At 41.5% G+C, this 19110-nt stretch overlaps 1 protein-coding gene and 1 long non-coding RNA gene across 14 annotated transcripts in view; one reads left to right on the top strand and one right to left on the bottom strand.

Annotated features, from left to right (window-relative positions):
* Positions 1 to 19110, bottom strand: part of ATXN2 (ataxin 2) — a 49427-nt gene that overhangs the window by 30059 nt on the left and 258 nt on the right. For all 13 annotated transcript variants that reach the window (XM_063172985.1, XM_063172987.1, XM_063172988.1 and 10 more), the window contains exons 2-7: positions 12782 to 12818; positions 11165 to 11224; positions 10393 to 10464; positions 10035 to 10185; positions 3405 to 3529; positions 2106 to 2197 (exon numbers count right to left, since the gene is read on the bottom strand). In XM_063172985.1, coding sequence (XP_063029055.1) covers positions 2106 to 2197; positions 3405 to 3529; positions 10035 to 10185; positions 10393 to 10464; positions 11165 to 11224; positions 12782 to 12818 — 537 coding nt within the window. The remainder of the gene's footprint in view (positions 1 to 2105; positions 2198 to 3404; positions 3530 to 10034; positions 10186 to 10392; positions 10465 to 11164; positions 11225 to 12781; positions 12819 to 19110) is intronic.
* On the top strand, positions 7779 to 18003 carry LOC134427280 (uncharacterized). Its single transcript, XR_010030131.1, has 3 exons — positions 7779 to 8150; positions 11208 to 11336; positions 16108 to 18003. It is a non-coding gene; the product is annotated as an uncharacterized LOC134427280 (long non-coding RNA).

Raw genomic sequence — 19110 nt, 5'->3', positions numbered from 1 at the left:
CAGCCATAGAATTTCAGCTCTCCCAGTTCTGAAGAACTGCAGAAAAGATGGATGCAACACTTCAGAGCCCAGGACCAGAAATTTCTGACTCATCTGTGAGTGCCAGGACCTCAATCCCATTCTTTCCACGTCTCTCTCTATGGCAGGCAATGGAATATTGCAAAAATCATCCCACAGGAAAGCTAACAAGTCAAAATTCAATACATGAGCACTGAAACACTGAAAAACCCAACCAGGGATGGGATCATACCTGGCACTTCCTTCTGCCACCCATTTTTGGGGTTTACCTGTCCTAATGTTTGTCTCAGGTTTTAAAAAAACAATATTTTTCCCTGATTTTAACTTGCAAAAGTTGTTCCACTAACCTTACTTCAGAATAAGCTACATAAAAATGCAGAACAGATCTGAGGCTTGGGCATTATAGAAGCACAACTACCCATATTTTGAATAATATAAAGAAGAAAAACAAAGAAAGTGGGTGGAGATCCAAGCCAGGTATAGAATAATACATGCAAAATTGCTCAAGTGTTGGTGGCAGAACAAGGGAAACAAGTGGCTTTGCCAGATTCCAATCCAGCACTCAGCTACTGCAGCACAAGATTTCCCCCACATTTTTGGCCAGTCAAAACATTTACTGGCCTTATCAATGGTAACTGCAGGAATATTTAATAAAATCCTTCAGCATAAAGCTTTGGCTCAAATAAGATTTACATGAATGCAAACCTGGTCCCAGGCACCTCTGTTAATAACAAATAAAGGAGAACAGCCAATAATCCTCATTTATTTCAAGTGAGTGCAAAAAATGAAGGGATATATGGCAACCTAAAGAGGCAGGGAATGATTTCATGTTTTCTACCAGGGTATTAAAGATGAGAGGAAGGGGATGGACAGGATGACATTGTTCAGAACCCTGGAGATGGTCAATACATTTGCCGGAACACAAAGTTGTACCTTGATGCAGTTTGACAAACTCTACCTGCTACTGCTTAGCTCTAGGAAGAGAAAACAATCAAACAAGAAACCCTTCAGCTGCACATCTAAGCATTTCATGGAAAATCAGCAAAAGAGCTTCCCAGTTTAGCAGACTGATATGCAAAGCAAGTTGCTTGACTAAAGGGGGGAAAATGGAATTAATTTAAAGCCACCTTCATGTTTTTAATCTGTTTCCATTAATATCCAGAAAGCAGAAAGATGGAAGACTAAAGTTCAAAAGTACAAAAAGTACTTAGAGCAGTGAAGGGAAGGAAAGAACAGCTTCCCCAGGATTCAAACATAAGCTGATTAGGACACTTTGATTATCACCATGTTACAGGTCCATTTGCACAAAACACAGAAATCACATTGTTGAACCACATTGTAGAGAAGTGCATACACACAAAAAAAATCAAAATATTCACTGCTATTCCTTGATATTGAAAAAATAGATTTCTGCTTTGGGGGTTAAAAGAGTGGGGAAATACTGAAGCCATTTCACAATGGCTGTGAACATCTGCAGTCCATTTGTGTTGCAGTTGCAGTGAACATTAGAGCTGCAGACTCTGGGGAATAAATCACTGCCAGAGTAGCCAGAGCAGCCTTTATACTACTTCTATATTCCAGTTGTTATTATATTTAACTAAAACTTCAGTTTAGAGCTGGACAAGTCTGCTAAACAAGCACACAACCCCCAGCCTGGTTATCAGCAGCTTTTCAGCATTCCAGGATCTTCCAGATCAATTGTCTCAATAAAATCAGGGTTTAGCCAAACTGCTCTGCTAGGTTAAACAAAAAGCTGTAGGTATAGCAGCTACATACAGATTAATTCACAGCTTTCCACCCTATTCCTGGAAGTTTCTGCAAGAAACAAGCCTTATTGCATGGCTAAATTCAGAAAACTCTGCAATGGCAATGAGCTGTGCCCATTTAAGGGAATATATAAAGATTTCTACATCTAACTATTCACAGAAAGCTGGCAAGGTTTCTTAAGCACCATTCATTCATTGCTTTTGCAGTTATTTGATTCCACAACTTCAGAAACTATGCAAAAGGAGCTGCAGAATATAAAGTTTGTCAAACCAGGGAGAACATTCAATACAAATCTAATAACAAAATATTTTGGAACTTACGTATAAGAAGATAAACTGCTGTCATAAGTTGACACTACACCATAATTTTCTTCATTGTAACGAAACATGTCATTGGGATCCCATCCATTAGACTAGAAGAAAATGATGCTTGTTTTTCAAAATGACACTGGAAACACATTCCCTTCACATGAAGGGCTGATGGCAGAAGTTGAAGCTTCTGCCCTTTTTTTTTTTTTCCTGGGCCTATGAATTCACTGTCCAGATAACAAAGTTATTAATGCCACAGTTTATTTCAGGGAGCTTTGTTCACCAGCTGCACAGATCCTACCTTCAAAATTCCTTTTTTTTTTTTTTGTTTGTTGTGAGTCTGTATTGTTTTCTGATGTTTTTTTAAGTACATGCTCACTCTGTATTAGAAGACTACTGACTAGCAAGATATACACACATTAATATCTTTTTTGCCTTTTCCAAAAAGTGCAAATTAACACTCCTGAAACTTTTCAAAAGCACTGATGGAATTACCTGAGAGGCACCACAGGCAGAAGACTCCTGTTGATCTGCACAACTCCCCCACTTCAGTAAAATTGCTATCACAGCACTCAAGCACAACAATAAATGCTTTGAATATTTTATAAAAGCACTGAGAGTAGTGGATATTCCAATAAATCTCAGCTCTACAGTATGGACACCCAAACTGACAGGAGAATTGTTCTACCCATAGTTAACATGCTCTTATCAGTAACATTATCTCCTTGAACACACTGCAGGCTGGACACCTGGCTACAAGAATTTCTGCTTGAGGAAAAGCTGACTGCTGTGATAGATGAGGAGATGGCATCTGAGGCCATATTCTCCATCTAATGATTCATAATCTGAGTCTGTCCCTGTGCTTGGGTCAGGCTTCCATCAATTCTCTCCCTCTGCAGCCCAGGGACACTGAGCTGAGCACAATCTCCCCATCATTTCCAAGTGCAATGACAGTCAGACAGCAATGCTCTGATTAAACATAAATCACTTTGGGGCATTGCTGGATTTGGAGTCCTTAACAAAAGCTGCTCTTTGGCTCCTGGAGTCCAACACAGCTCTCACCACAGCAGCTGCCATTGCTCAGAATTTGCCAGAAGTGCCATTTGAAAGGCAGCTATTCTCAGCCAGATCGTTCCAAAGGGCTGTGGCAGCTGCTGGCAAAGACTGAACATCCACCAGCACAATACAGGACAGCAATTCTGCTCCTCCAAAGCTCATTAGTAAATTGAAATTAAGGAATTATTTCAAGGCATATCCAGGGAAACAGCTCATTTTGTACTGCTGGCCAGAGATGATCAAAGCATCACTCACGACATCGGTCTCCAGCGCCTCCAGCTCCTCGGAGGCCGTGTTCTCTCCTCCATCCCAAGGTTCCAGATCCTTCTCCTTGTGCTCTCCATTCACTTTAGCACTGATGGCTGAATCAGTAAAAGCATCTGCAACAGAAATGGGGAGGGTTGGGACCAGTGAGACCAGTTTGGGTAAGTTTGCACACTGGTTTTGAGCTGAGGAACAGCCCAAACACAGCTGAATCACAGCACAATATCATCATTGCCCTTCTCTTGGAGCTGCTGAGAAAGGTGCCTATTCCAGATTAAAGTCCAGACTAACTTCTCCCATATCAGCAAATAAAATTATTTTCGGTTATTTCAAAGTGTTTTCTATGATTACATGTATATTTGGGAGAGAAAACGAGAAAAAAAGACAACACAAGGATCCCTATTCTTCTAGAAATCCAGAGACTTGTATAAAATTCTTTTCCAACCAGCCCACACAACTGCACGCCACAATGGTGTGCAAATACCAAAAAAAACAGGAAAGCAATTCCCTAAATGGGCAAAATGCAATTTGCCTTTCAAATATCCAAATTTATTCTATTTCCAAATTTATTCTATTTCCACAATTCCCCAACACACCAACAGGGCAATTATCCATCAGCTTGGTGCTCCCATTTCCTGTGACATGAACACAGGGGTTTCCTCTCCTGCCAGAGTTTTTCCAAGCAGCAGCTTATTCAAATCACACAGAAAAATTCAGAAACTCTCTATATTTTGTTCTCAACAACATAAGAGAATAAATAACCAGTAAGGTTCTTCTATTGTTTATAAAAATTATAAAAACATCAAAAAATAAAGATCACAAACATTTATTTTGACTTGTTCATGTTTCATTCAAGCCAGACTTAAAAAGGAATAATATCAGAGTATTTCAGTTGCTGTAAAAATATATCTAAAGCCATTCACTAAGCTTTTGTATTTGTAAGCAACTGGATCTCAGAACTACATAAAGAACTTTAAAAAATCAAATAAGCTTGTTGTAAGCTCATAAATAAATAAATCAGCCTAAAATAAATAAGTCTTCAATCCAGAATTTCCTATCATCATTCTGCTGATAAAATAAGGAGCAAACATTGCAGACCTTTAGAAAAGATGAAATCAAACCACCAGGCAGTGCCAGATAAGGAAAAACGTGGCCTAAATTAACTTCTGGCAAGATCTAAAAATCTGCCTGAAAAAAAATAAAATGAACTTTAAAGCTATTATGAAAAGAATTCCCAACATATGAAGTTGGCCACTGATGTAACAGCTTTTACACAATCACTGAAGATGTTTTGAAGAGAGACTGCTGATACTGCTTTTATTCCTGTTTTACCCAATCTCACAGTGAAATTCTGCACATAAATTGGATAAAAATTCACTGTGCTTGATCTCTCCAATAACAGCCAGCACTATCCCATGAAATGCTCACACAAACAGCTTTTAAAATATACTTTATTATAATATATACTATACATACGTATTCAAATGTCATCTGAAACTACACAGAAACACAGTGCTACAACTCATAGTTAAGCACTAGCTAAAGAGGATATTTTTAAGAATTTTTAAAAATGTAAACTCTGCATTTACCTTATCAATACCCCATGGCTTAGCTCAGATAAACCAGTGCTGTTCCTGCCCCAAACATCATTAATTCCATGTTTTATTTTTGCTCAGACTGGGACATTTCACACCAAACCCAAGTTGCAGGCTGTTTATGTCTTTTAGGAAACTGAAATTTGTTTTGCATCTCTGGGAATGGAGGGAGCTCCTCTCCAGTGAGATTAAATAAATATGAATTAGGAGACTGATGGCAGCACCTGATGAAGGCAATCTGTTTTTCAGAAGGGTGTTTCCTTAATTTCTATTAAATTCCTCCAGGCAAACTCCACACAACTGTGCCATTTTGGATACTGTGAATAAAATACCAGCTTAACAAGACTCATCCACTCAACCCACTAATTTTCTTATTTAAACAGCCACATAAACATTCAGAAGCGCTGTTACTGTAATGATACAGATGGAAAAAACACCCAAGTCAAAACAAAAACTCCACTATCAGCAAGTGCTGCAGGTCTGAGTAGGATGTGTGCAGTCACTGCTGAGTTTCCCAGCAAATTCAGGATATCACAGGGCTCAGGAAGCTCCACTGCTCTGAGTTCCTCTCTCATTTTACAATTAAAATCACAAGTGAGGCTTTGCCTGTTTAACCTCTACAACTCAAAGAAAACCCAAAGACAGGAGAAATTCAAGTTACAAAGGCACTCCCAGCCAGACAATGTGGTCTCAAGAGCATCCAGGCAAAGTTTAAATGCAGCAGGATGGTACCTCAAGGCACAGATCAGAATTTTCCTGGAACAAACAGCAGGGCAGGCACATGGGAGACCAGAATTAAAAACCCAGCAAAGCCTCTCCCAAAATTAATCAGCAACAAACTTGAAAATGAATGTAAAAAAACTATAAAAATAACAGTTTCCAAAACAAAAATGTGGCAATTAGAATGATTAATGAAGTAGAAGGTAAAGCATGAGCTGCTGCTGGAAGTGCTGACTGGCAGAGCAATAACTGACAAGACACTGCCCAGGCTCTCCCTTATCTGGTGCCTCTTATCTCTGAGCTGTTGAAGGAGCAGTTCACATGACACCTTGACAAGGCCAAATTTTTAATCAATCTCTTTTCTACATGGTAAAACCTGAGTTAAAGATCAAATGGGACCTGGTGAAACAAGAGGCTGAGGCTGTAACACTCAATTAGCCCCCACTGCCTCTGTACCTGCTTAATGTGACATTTCCTAAGCTCAGGAGCTGGGTATCAAAGACCTTGTTTTAAAGCCTGGTAAAAAAATCATTTTTCATGAATGGAAAAAAGTCCCAAGGAGAGCTCTATGCAATGGAAATTCATATTAAGGCAAATTAAAAATACACATTCTGCGAAAAACTCAGCTGGGGCAAATTCCTCAAGTGTGTGCTGCTAACTGAGTTAAAGCAAAAAGTGCCAGAGCAGAGCAATTAAGAGTCCGGGTTTAATTAATTTCAATGTCTAACATGCTTGTTTTCACAAACAGATTTTGGTGAAGAGCACAAATGTGCAATTAAGTGCCAGTCTGCAGCTGAAATGCCATTAAACCAATCAGTGCTACGTGCCAAAGGTGCTGATGGCACCCACTGAAGCTTTGATCAAGGCAAAGTAAACAGAGGTTTTACCTTAAAGGTTTCAACAGCAAACTCTGATTTGTTTTGTAACTCCTTACTACTGATTTGAAACATTAAAACCAGTTAGCACCGGCTCTGCAGAGCCAACATTTCCTTCCTTTGTTCAGAAGATGCCTTCTGCTATTCCCCTTGCAACACTTTCTCTGGAAGGATGCCACTCTCAGAGCTAATTCAAGGAAAAACTTAAATAGCTAATTCTCTTCTGCCTTTCTTTTCATTGCATTTGTAGTATTTTCCTCAGCATGCCAAAAAAAACCATAAAAACATTGCAGAAGTCTTTTACTTTACCAGTAAGTTATGATGTTTGAATTGTCTTGTCTTTAAAGAGAAGCCAAGAACAAGCAACAGGCAACTCCAAAGCCTGATTGAAATTTGAATCCCAAGCAAACCAGCTCTGAGGACTGATCAGTGCTCAGGGCTCCCAGGAAACAATTCTGGTGTAGAATCAGGACAAACAGAACCTGATTCTGTTTGTCATCAACGAGGAGCCCAAATCTCCCAGCAGCAGCAGCAGGATCTCAGCACTCAAAGGTGAAGCAGAAAGATGTGCTGATATTAATGTACAGCCAAGGACTTCAGCCTGCACTGACAGTGGGCTTTTAGCAGCTGATTTGCTAAAATCATACAGAAATCAGTGTCAGCCCCTCTTTAGGAGCAGACAGAACAGTCTGGAAGGGGAATGATGGGTGTTAACACAGCTTCAGCTGAGCTTTCCAGTGTAGGTTTCATTCATCAGCCTGCCTGCAGTGCATCAAACCTCAATTCCACAGAGAGAGACCCTCAGGTGATCCCTCCCCTTCCCCTGGAAGCCAAACAAGCACCCCAGGAGCTGCAAGGCCTGTGCAGGCTGACAGAGCTGCAGATGAAGGCCCAGCAAACAGAGACACGTTGATTTTTGGAACATCCACAGCCACAACACCTCTCTCTGTGCAGACTTACCAATTTCTCTCCCAATTTGTACAATCTGGGCAGAGCCCAGGCTTTGCCCAGGGGTGCCTGTGAAGGTGCAGAGTCATGCTTGGCACCAACCCCACTGTGCTGCTCCAGTCCCACCCCATGCCTGCAGAGCTGCTCCCTCCCTGAGCTCTCTGGGGGGGTTATCAGCTCTGCCCCAAAGCTGCAGGGCTGTGATAGCACTGGGAGCTGCCTGGCAGCCTCTGGCAGAGCCTTTTCACACACAACTCTGTTTTCCTTCTTCTGAAAGGAGACTCCATCCCGTTCCCTTTCTCCCCACCTGCTGCTCTTCCCCATTCCCCTTCCAGTCTCCAGAGAACATCTCTGCTCCTCAAACCCATTTACCCACATTCCTCCAGCCCAGCAGAGAACAAATACCAGAATAAAATCCACAGCTACTTATTGGGAGACCAGAATGCATTAAAATTTTCAAAACAGTATCTTCTGCAGAAATTTATTTAGTTCAAGGGCTCCACAAAATCTACAAGTCTCCTACAGGGTAAGAAACTACACAGAGAGAATCACAGAATATTCTGAGCTGGAAGGGACCCACAAGGACCATCAGACCCCAGGTAAGCCTCCCAAAGGAGAGCTGATGAAAAGCTCTTTTATTTGACTATGATTTTAAAGCCTTTCCAAGCAAGTATTCCCAAATTCTCCTCACCTGTCTGTGAAAGCCAAAAAAACATTGAGGGTTAGACAATTCAAAAGTCTCTGTTCCTAGGTAAGTGTAACCAGAGCACCAAGCAGGGACAATCCCCAAAACAAGGAGCACCAAGTCCTCAGGCAGGAGTTCAGAGCCAGTTTTCACTTTAAATCATCCAGCACCACAAAGATTTGGGTTTATTTACAAGGAGAAAGGCCTCTCATGTTCCTAGTTCCTTCATGCACATTCCCAAACTTCCAACCTTTTGAATCCTTATTTAATTTCCCAGGAAGCAGAGAGCCCCTCATTGCTCTAATGTGAAGGTGTGATCAGAGACTGAGGTACACTTTCAAGTGTCATTTCCAGATAATGTATTTTTGGGACAAAATGGAAAGCAGATTAATTCACCCACTCTGACTTATCAAGTTCTGCAGCCTTCCAGTTTATCATGCTCCAAGTTTTTATGGCTTTATTTCAGCTCTCCAGTATTTAAGAGATTTAGACTCAGTCATTCCACCTAATAAAGTGAACTGGGGGACTGTTCAACCTGAAACAGTCATTTTCTTCTAGAAAATGTCCATTGAGCAATTATTCCTAGAAGCAGTAGCATATTCCTCATTCAGTCTGCTCAAAATCTATAAAGATTGGGTGAGGGAGAGCCCAGTTTGCATTTACATTAAAGTGATGTTCATACCAAACCCATTATAAAACAGCTCTCATGTAATTTAAATTCCAAGTCCCATCCAGAACCTGGAACTTATCTGCATTTCAATGCTGCATTTGCTCTGACATTATGCATCATCATCTGGGAAAAGCAAAAAATTCCTTGAAACAACAAACCTCTCATTCTGCAGCTTTAGATCAGGCAAGAACAGGTACAAACACAAGGTGAGGAGAGAAATTCTCATTAAATGTCCTCATCTCTAAGTCCCTGCTAATGGGAATAAAACCTATGTTCCAATAACCACTGAGCTCCTGTGACAGTTGTTAATCAGCCTGTAAACGTACACAGAGATAATTTCACCCCATGCCATAAAAACCTGTATTTCCTTTTATTCCTTATCCCAGCAAATCAGCAACATTAGGCATAAAGACTCTGAAGATTTGCTGCCCAAAACCTGAGAAATCTGCAAAGGAATAGAACTGACTCATGAGCTCTCAGGTTCCAGAAGAATAATCAGGGGCTTGGAGGTCAGACATTAGAAGTATGAAGACTGCCTGCAAAATTGTTTGATTTGAACAGTTTCAATGTCTTCAAGATTTTAAGATCTGTCTCTCACCTCTCTGTATTTTGAAGAGTTTTACCTACAGGTCTACAAGGAGTAAAGGAGAAATTAGAACACAAATAGAGGATTTTAAAAGAATTTCTAGCTTTGTTGCCAGGAGTATTTATGGAATATTTCTATGAATGCATGTTTAGACATAGATGTTACCTCAGTATAGACTCTATATATCCTAACTCTGAGAAATTACCTTTTTCCAAAGAGTTTTTGTATTCGAAGATTCTTGTGTAACACTTAACAGAGAAATTTAGAATGACATTTCCAAAAATGTGTCTGCCTCCCATAGAATCTATAAAATATTCTGTAAAACCACTAAGGCTTTGCTTTTCAGACACCAAAACAGCTACTCAAAAATACATGTTTTTTTAATTTATGAATTTCTGATTTCACAAGGTGCTGAAGTTTTGCACTCTTTAAGAATTACAAATCTAAACATGAACTTCAGTATTTGGATCCTAAAGCATCTACTATGAAAAATTTTGAATTATAAACTTAAAATATGAAAAAAAAATTTAAAACAAATATACCTCTTCTGGCATAATTGGTATCCATATCCTTAAAATGCACCATAACAAAGTCTGAAGACTTGAACAAGATACTCTCCAGGATGTCCTCCCTTTTTGGCCCCAAACTGGATTCTGCAGTTTTCCGATGAGCAGCATCGACCACTAAATCACACTGTGGGAAATACAAACACAGGGCACTGCTTTATTGCACAGCCATGCCCTCAAAAATGTGCAAAAACCAGGTTTTTACAATCTGCTTTACATCTAGGCATGAACAGTAAAAATAATTCAGGGTAAATATTTAAATTTTTATTAAATGTTGGTTATTTGGTATTAGGAATTTTAACAACAGGGAAGAGACAAAATGTAAAAAAATTACCTTAGGACTGTAGGTTTTAAAAACTCCTTCATATATACCACCATTTTTCACCTGTACTTCACATTTGGATCCCTAGAATGCAAGGAAAATGAAAATATAACTTTCTACCAACATGACAAATAACATTACAGTGATTTTCTAAAACATGTGTTCTTTACATAGGTACAAAATGTAAAAATACAGCTCAATTTTTAGCCAAATTTCCTCATTCAGCATCTGCCCATTTATAAATACACTGCTGTGCTCTGCAAATTCAAATAGCTGGGTGTGTATGGGCAGTTCTGAAGGGATTTAAGATACTCACTGGAGAATATTTGGTCTCACAAGACTCTTGACCAGTTAAACACACAAAGGAGGTTTTGTGCAAACCCCAAATCTGTGCCTGTGTGGGTACAAATAAGGATAAAAGCTTATCCTGGCCTCAAGCAGATGTGGGACAGTCTGCCTTACTTCATTTTGCCAAGTCAGGGCTTCCCTTAAAATCTTGGGAGAAAGGTTTCTAATCCCTATAAAATGAATATAATAAAATAAATTTTATTTATCCATAACCTCTCCAAAGACAGAAAATTCAAAATACAACCAGTGCACCTAAGAAATCTGCTGTAACTCTGCAAATCAGAGTTAAACCTCTCCAAGCCTAAAATTTCTGTGAGCCTTTAAAGCTCAGCCTTGGCAAAAAGTGTTTCAAGTTTAATATTTACTCTTTTATATTACAATTAGTGGATCAGTTAACAATTTCCTAGGGACTATTATTCCAAATATGAAGACTTACAACAACTGATGTGAGTATGTGAACCATTCTCATGTTTGCATAGATGCCATCAAAAGAAATCTGAAAAATAAGAAAGCCATCATGAATATTGAAGAAATTCCAAAAACCAGAGCACCCAACCCAACCCAGCACACAGAAAATCTCAGAAACTTTGGGTAAAAATCTTACTCAGGTAAGACAGATGGAATGTTTATTATTAAATATTAATATTAAACATGCCAGGGGGGATTTTCAGAGGGCCTTTGACTTTTTTCTGACCAGTTAAAGATCTAACACCCTCCCAAACAAGCTAAAAACCCCAGGAGAGCCCCTAATGTCACTCCATTAAGGAAATTCTCTGGCTGGCTGGGTGCAGCTGATAGGCTCAGATTTAAGGGATGTCAGCAGGCCTTTGTTTTTAAACAAAAAAAAAAAAAAAGCCCTGCTGGTTTTAAGAACCATCAAGAGAATAAAGCACTCGCAGAGCTGCAGAAGCAAAAAGGTGTTTTCAGGCCTGCTCAAGCTCATCCTTTCATCTCCCAGCCCTGATTACACACATTAACAGCAGCTAAAGCCATCAAATTGTGGAGTGCTAAATTGCCACAAAGCCTATTATTAATTTAGTCCAAAGTAACTCAGTGCAGCAGCAGCAGGACCTGCAATCCTGACTGGGAGAGCTGGGCAGGTGTCCCCAGGCTGCTGGAGGACACATTCACCTCAGTGCAGCTGCTTTGTTGCAATACCTGGTACTTTCTTGTGTTGATGCTAAAACAGCTCCTGGGATCTCACCACATTCTGAGTTTTTCAACTGATAATGTATTTTTAACTGTCACCCACTTTTCTGGGCTGAACAGACAAGTTTGGGGACAGCTCAAGCTCTCCAGACCAACATTTGGGGATGTTTAGTGTTTGCCTATGACCTTTTCCACCAATTTTCCTTAAGGCTTCTTTAGTTTTTCTCAAGTGTCCTGGTATCTTCAATAAACATTTATGTAAGCAAACTGCAGTCCTTTTAAATCTTCCTGCTTCTGCTCCATTCTCCAAAATTAGGCATCTTTGAAAACCAGGCCAGCAACAAATTGACAAATATTTGATTAGTGAAGTTCAAAGATTCACTCTTTCAATCAAGATCCATGAATTTAGCTCTGATAAAATGATGTTCTGCAAGTCAAGTCACACCTATGCTCCAGTAATGCACAACTAAAGCTGCACATTGGAGCTACTGAGAACAATGGCTCAGCAATTTTATAGTAAAGCTAAACAAAGTAGTTATTTTTATTTCATTAAATGCTGCCTTACTGTCATCTGTTTGGAGAAGCCAATGTTAGAATTTTCAGATAGGAACTAATTCAAAAAGCACTGCCTTAAGTTAAATGTTATTTATATTTACAGCTGTAATTTCAAGAAAATGCAGAATATTTATATTAGTGCAGTCAAAAGTTTAAGTGAACCTTCCCCCCTTCACCCTCCCAGGAGATTTAAATGAATGTGAGATGCTACTCTTTAAAAAAATTGTATTTCACTCTAAAGTATCCACCCACCAAGGAAAAAATGGAGAGAATATTCCAGTATCTGCCATTCTGCTAAGCTGTTTCCCCAACCCTGCACTGGCACAAGGAGCAGAAAGCACAAACTCACCGTGGGCTGAGGGGGTCCTTTGCCACTGCTGCGGCCTCTGCAATGAAACACACACATGGCAGGTGAGCAAAGAGCTGCTGAAACTGCTCCATTTCCTACCCAGCAAGAACCCCAAACCCACCCCAATTTAGGGCTGAGAATGGGTTTGGGAAAAGCAGCACTCCCAGAGAGCAGAGCCTGACAAGAACCCATTGGGTTCATCTCCAAGCTGCTGACCTGTCAGCAGGCAGGGGGGTACCTGTCATAAATTAAAGGATAAAATGAAGAAAATACTAAATTTATAAAATCAGAGGAAGAATAAGAGTAAATTCCAAAATGGCACCCAAAGACAAGATCAGGCTCAAGCCCTACACAGCACAGGGTGCCATCCTTGAGCCAGGAGGCCCCAAATGTTGTCACTGTGTCAGATTTGGGCCACCCAAACAACTGACCCTGCCCTGACTGTGAGGTTCCACCTACACAGCTCATTTCTAACTAATTCTGTCCATTTCCCCAGAAATACCAGCTCCTCCTAATGCCAATCTGTCAGTGCGTGGCACTCAGGACACCTGGGGATGCTCAGAACACCCTGACAAGGCTCAGTCTGTGCCCTCCACCCCAGGACCTGAGCCCCAAATCATCCCTGCAGCTAAAAAAGTCCCCAACAGCTCCAATTCTTCAACTCCACTGGTGTGCCTTAATTCCAAGCTCCTCCCTTGTACCAAGAAGTCCTAGTTTCAAATACTCCTTGTAGTGATTTAGATTTGTGTTATGACTTCAGGAGCACTCACTGGAATGTGAGGCAAAAATAAATCTTCTGTTCTATTAAAAAAACTCCTCAATTTTTTAAATAGACTCACCTTACTGACACACAACCATTTCAATAAAGACACCTGAAGAATCATGCCTGGTATTATCTAAACAACACTGAAATCTAAATCCAGCTGGATGTCAGAGAATCATGGAATGGCTGGAAAGGACCTTGAAGATCCATTTTCATCCCATGGGCAGGGACACCTTCCTCTAGAGCAGGCTGCTCAGAGCTCCTGAACACCTTCATTAGATGCCAACTGCATTGAAATGCTTTTAAAAACACCAAGCTGGGGCTGAATACACCCTACCCCCCAGAATAACAGGCCCTTATAAAAGAGAGCTCAGAGGGTAGTCAAAAAATCAAAGGAACTTCTCTCAGTGAGCATAAATAACCCTTCAATAAATTCTGCCGAAATAAGCAGAGCCATCAGAGAGCCATGAAAGGCCTTAATGAGGAAAAAATGAAAAACCACTAAACTATCACCTGACTCATTTCCAACAAGCTTCTGCATCAGAACTGTGGGCTCAGAGCATCACACATGCTGAGGGCATTGGCTGATGGCAGAACTGCAGATTTGGGGTGCCCAGCAGGCATTTTCAGGATATTGCAGAGAGCTAATCTCACCCAAAAAAAGCTCTAATGCAAATAACCTTTATTTAACTACCTTAACTTTCCATAGGGCAGCTTCACAATGTCAGGCTTGCTCTGGAGCAAATCTCACCATTTACCAAATCTGACATTTGTTAAATGGCCTCTGAGAGAAGTGAAGCTTTGTGAGCATGGAACAGCATTTTTTGCATAATATTCAGACCCTTCTCTATCTGAAAGCCATTTCACCAGATGTGGAACCCCCACAGCCCAGTTTGACTTGTCCTTCTACTACAATCAAAAATCTGATCACCATGGTCACCCAGAACTTGGCCAAATTCAAACTATTTTACCAGTTCCATCTGCTGCCCTCACAGATTTTAGAAGTTCCTCCTTTTCCTCCATCAGCTATAGATCAAAAGCGAAAGAGTTTCGTGTCTTTGCAAGAGAAACCACTCCCATTTTTAGTGACAAAGTATTCTTAGACCTGAAAATAACTGGGTTGAAAGTTTGGAGTATTCCTTCTAAGCATTCACCAGAGTATTCCAGATTTTCCATCTCTTACCACATTTCCAAAATTACTGTTCCTACCCACACTTTTTCAAGAAATAAACTGATTGTGCACATCCACATCAGCAAGAACTCCCAACCTCTACATCAGCCAAAAATTAAAGCAGAAATTCTCTGATCTATCAGGTCTCTTTATAGATCTGAACTCTTATTTTCCAGCTACAACTGTTAATCACAAACCACTGGGAAAAAAAAAAAAAAAAACAAAAAAACACATTCACCAAGATGAGAAAAGAAATGTATTTACCAATCCTACCAATGCAACAATTTAGCCAAAACTGTATCTTCTGCTAAAACCAAGGCCACCAACTTGAGTTTCATATTCCAACAGGTGAAGAATCAAGTTCAAAGTATCATTTGACACATCTTTGATGCAACATATGAAAAAAAAACCCTCAGGACCTTTACAAAAGGAGAAGGCAGATGGGTTTTGCCAGATGTTTAACATCATTTGGAACAGGAGAGTAACACAAAGAAATGGAGGTGGGGGAATCTAGGAAGGCTCAGTAGCAATTTAGCACTGCTACCTAAAACCCCATTTTCATTAGGGTAATATGGCAAAAATTAGAAAATAATTCATTTTGCATTGCAGATACATGGTTAAAGGTAAACCTGGGGGAAGGCAGGACAGCCCAGCAATCCAAGCTGGAAACCCTTTGCTTTGGGGTAGCAAAGTCACAAACTCAGGACAAAGTAACAACTGAGCAATTAAACTCAGTGCCAACCCCTTGGCTCCAGCAGTTCCACCCCAAGAAGCAAAGTCTCCATCAGGGCCCAAAAGCTGCACTATAAATGTTTTTTTTTTCCAGCAGCAACTTGCACATTTTTTTCTATTTTTATGAGTATTTCCTCAGCATCCCTCACCTCCCTCCTCAGTGTTTACATGCCAAGTGGAGTGTTTGGATAAGCAAAACAAGGTCACGCATTTGTATTTTCCCAGTTAATGCAAGGGAAACAAAGTCACTCCTGGATGGGAAAGAAAGTCTCCAGTTTTCTTTCCAGCAGCATCTGCACTTTGAAACTAAAAAATAAATGCAGCCACGCTGCAATTAATGTCTGGAGCAGAAATGTAGCTACAAAGAGTTGAATTTAAAGTGGGAATGGATGTTTCTGGAGCATTGACTGACATTGCTGCAGCTTGGAAAGCAAATTTACAGGGTACTCTAAAGAACTTTAGTGCAGAAAGCTGGCAAAGCTTTTCTTCTAAGGGAAAAATCTGAAATGCAAGGTTTTATTTCATTGCAGTGTTTGGCTCTATCAAGCCAAATGAATCGAAGATGTCAAGTGAAGATTATGCAAGAACTCCTGCAGTTTTATTTTCTGTAGTTTTTCCCCAATACTGACATCAATAATGTCAATTCCTGTCTGCACACAGGGTGACAGCTCCTACAGCATCTGGATATTGAACAACCTGACTCAAATCTGGCCCAGTGCACACCTGGAACCTCTTGATGGGCTTCGTCACTGGAGAACCTCCACAGACATGGCCATGAATCAGTTGTTAAATTAAAAGTTACTCAAAACCAGGGATGTAAAACCACCCCAAAGTGCTGTCACAGTGATAAGGAAAGAGGCCTGCAGGTTAAGCAGTCACTCTGCTCAGCAGTTTAGCACATTTGCACTAAAACCCACACAAAGATGTCAGAAGCAACTCAAAAATCAGGGGCTGGCACGTGTGAGCAGATCTCCAGAACAGCCACTGCCCTGAAATTCCAGCACCTTGAAATTCAACATTCCCCTTCCCTTCCCTCTGAACAGGAGGGTCACCATGCTCTTAAGAAAGGGATGTCAAGGAAAAATGAAAATAAATTGAGAAGTTTGTGACATTTTCTTTAAAAACTGAACAATGGGGTGGTTTCAGTTTTAGGTTTTTATGGGAAAAAGCCATTTTTAAAGGGCAGTAACTCCATGTATTCTTCCCCAAGCCCAGTTAGGCAAGCAAGTTACCAAAATGAAAAATCCCTTCTGCCACAATTGTAACAAGACAAGAAACATCAAACCCCGACCCTAAGGTGTTTTGCCTTCAGATAAAATAACAATGAGGAAAAATGAACAAAAAAAGGATGGAGATGGAGGAAGGCTGGGATAGATGCAACCTGCAGCCAGAGGACAGCAAACCCTCCTGTGCTTGCATAACAGCAAAACTCCACTCCAACACAGAAAGTGGATGTTAGATAATGTTCTGATAGCACAGGGAGCAAGTTTGGGAACCAAGTCTACATTTTCCCTAATTACGGCTTGCTGTGCTATTGGCATCTCCCCTGCAGCCCAAGCCCATCTGCCATAGTGCACATTAAACAAACACAGCATCTCACTTGGGGCCTCCTTATCACAAAGGTATTAATCCTTCTTTTTTATCCCAAACACCTTCAAGGATGCCTTCACTCCTGATTTTTCCCTTTGTCTAAAAGCAATTAATAGGGTGGTAAAGAACACTGGTTGTTGACACAGGATTTTACCTTTCCTGATCTGAAATACAGATGTGCAGCCATGGAGAGCAGAGCTGACCCTTCCCTCGTGAGCAGAGGTACAAGGACAAGTGCTCAGCCCAATTCTTCCAGCAACACACAAAATTAGGCCTAGGACAGTTAATTATCAATGAGTTTTCTGCCCAAACTAAGCTTTCAAAAGCAACTTAGCCATGAAAAGTAATTTTTTTTTTTTCTGCATGGGAATGTTAGTGCTGCAGGGAAACCAGTTGCTGGGCATAAAGCTTGACATACACTGGAGATGTTTAAGTTTTTATTCAAGAATATTGATACCAAGATGCAGGCCACTTAAATTTTCATTTTTCTGAACAGAAAAGCCATTCAGCTTATCATTCACGTGGCCAGATTTACAGCATGAACCATCTTTGAATTTGCACTCCCCAAAAGACCAAGGGCAGGTGTAGGGGAAGTTCTCTGAAGGTGCTCCATGGGGCTCCAGCAGTGTGATTTTACACACCCTCCATTCAGAAATAACTTGAAAAATTAAGAAAGAAAGAGCATCAACACCTCTGAGGGTTCATCAGTTGTTCAGCAGCCCCATCAGAACTCCCTAAGGAGTTCTGAAATGGAATTTATCCAATGGAACCAGAAAGGCAACACTGGTTGGAGAAATCCAGTGGCTTTAATCTTAAACTTGGGAGACAATTTGAAGCCCACGTGCCCAAATCTATGGGGGCAAGTGGTTGCCATCAGGCTGAATTTCAGAAAATAAGCTGGAGGTTTTGTTGCCCTTCACGTTACCCTCTACAGTGCCACTGTGTGTTGGCAGGGACAGAGCCCAATAAACATCATGTCCCACCTAATGCCATATGTAAAAACTATTAAATGGGTGCTCTGAGCTGCTGAGGTATTGTTGTTGTTATTTATTTTGTCCTTCTCATACCATTCCAAAGCTCTTCCGCTTCCAGTTCCACTGGCTGGGAACAAAGTAAAACCCTATTTCCAGTGATGTCCAACAATGGGGCCACTGTAAATTCTGTTTTATTGCCAGTGCACAAAACCGAGCAGGAATAAACGTCCAGTTGAAGAGGAAGATGAATAAAACTCGAAATGAAACTGCTCTGAGTGACTGTGACCTTCAGAACTGTTAACGTCCTGCTCTGATCGTTTGTTATGACCCCCGCAGCCCCGGAAAAATCCACAGCACTATAGAGTTTATTATTTGAGGGAAAGAAAGGGGGAAAATGTGAGTGGATTTGCGTAGCTAATGATCTGAGAGCAGGAGCGGGATCAATCTTCCAGAGGCAGCGAGCGTGGGGCGGGGAGAGGGGGGGAGGCGAGGAGAGGGTTCAGCCTCTGCAAGATTCCTGCCCCAAAAATCCGGGAAAAAGCGAGGCCGCGCTCGGAGCCACCATCCAGCGGCGCGGCGCGGCCCGCCTTCCCGCGAGAATTTTATTGCGATTTCCATTATTAAAAAAAAAAAAAAAATCAAATAAAATTTAAAAAAAAATTAAAAATATTACAAATAATAACGATCCCTAAATATTAAAATTTTAAAATCTAAAAATCACCACCCACCCCCCCCACCACCCTCCACCCCGGGTGAGCCGAGGGCGCTGCGCCGCCATCGCGGGGCCGGATCGCCGCCCCCTTCCCCGCCCGGGCCGCCCCCCGGCCCCGCCGCCATCGCTCGCGGCCCTTCCCGCGCCGGCCCCGACACGTGCGGCCCGCGCCCCCCGCTCCCCCCGCTCCCTCCTCAGCAGGCGGGTCACGTCGGCCCGGGGGAAGCGGCGCCCCCCGCCCCGGGCCCCGTGGGGGGCCGAAATGGAGCCTCCGCGCCGTGCCCTCCCCGCGCCTGAAGGGCACCGGCCGCGGCCCGGCCTCGCCCCGGCACTGCGGAACCCCCTCGGCGGGGCCGCGAGCGCCGCGCCCGCCGCCATCGCGGCCCC

Source organism: Melospiza melodia, chromosome 20 (assembly GCF_035770615.1).
Source record: "Melospiza melodia melodia isolate bMelMel2 chromosome 20, bMelMel2.pri, whole genome shotgun sequence".
Taxonomy (NCBI): domain Eukaryota; kingdom Metazoa; phylum Chordata; class Aves; order Passeriformes; family Passerellidae; genus Melospiza; species Melospiza melodia.
Note: the sequence above shows the minus strand (reverse complement) of the source record. Positions and strands in the feature narration are given on the sequence as shown.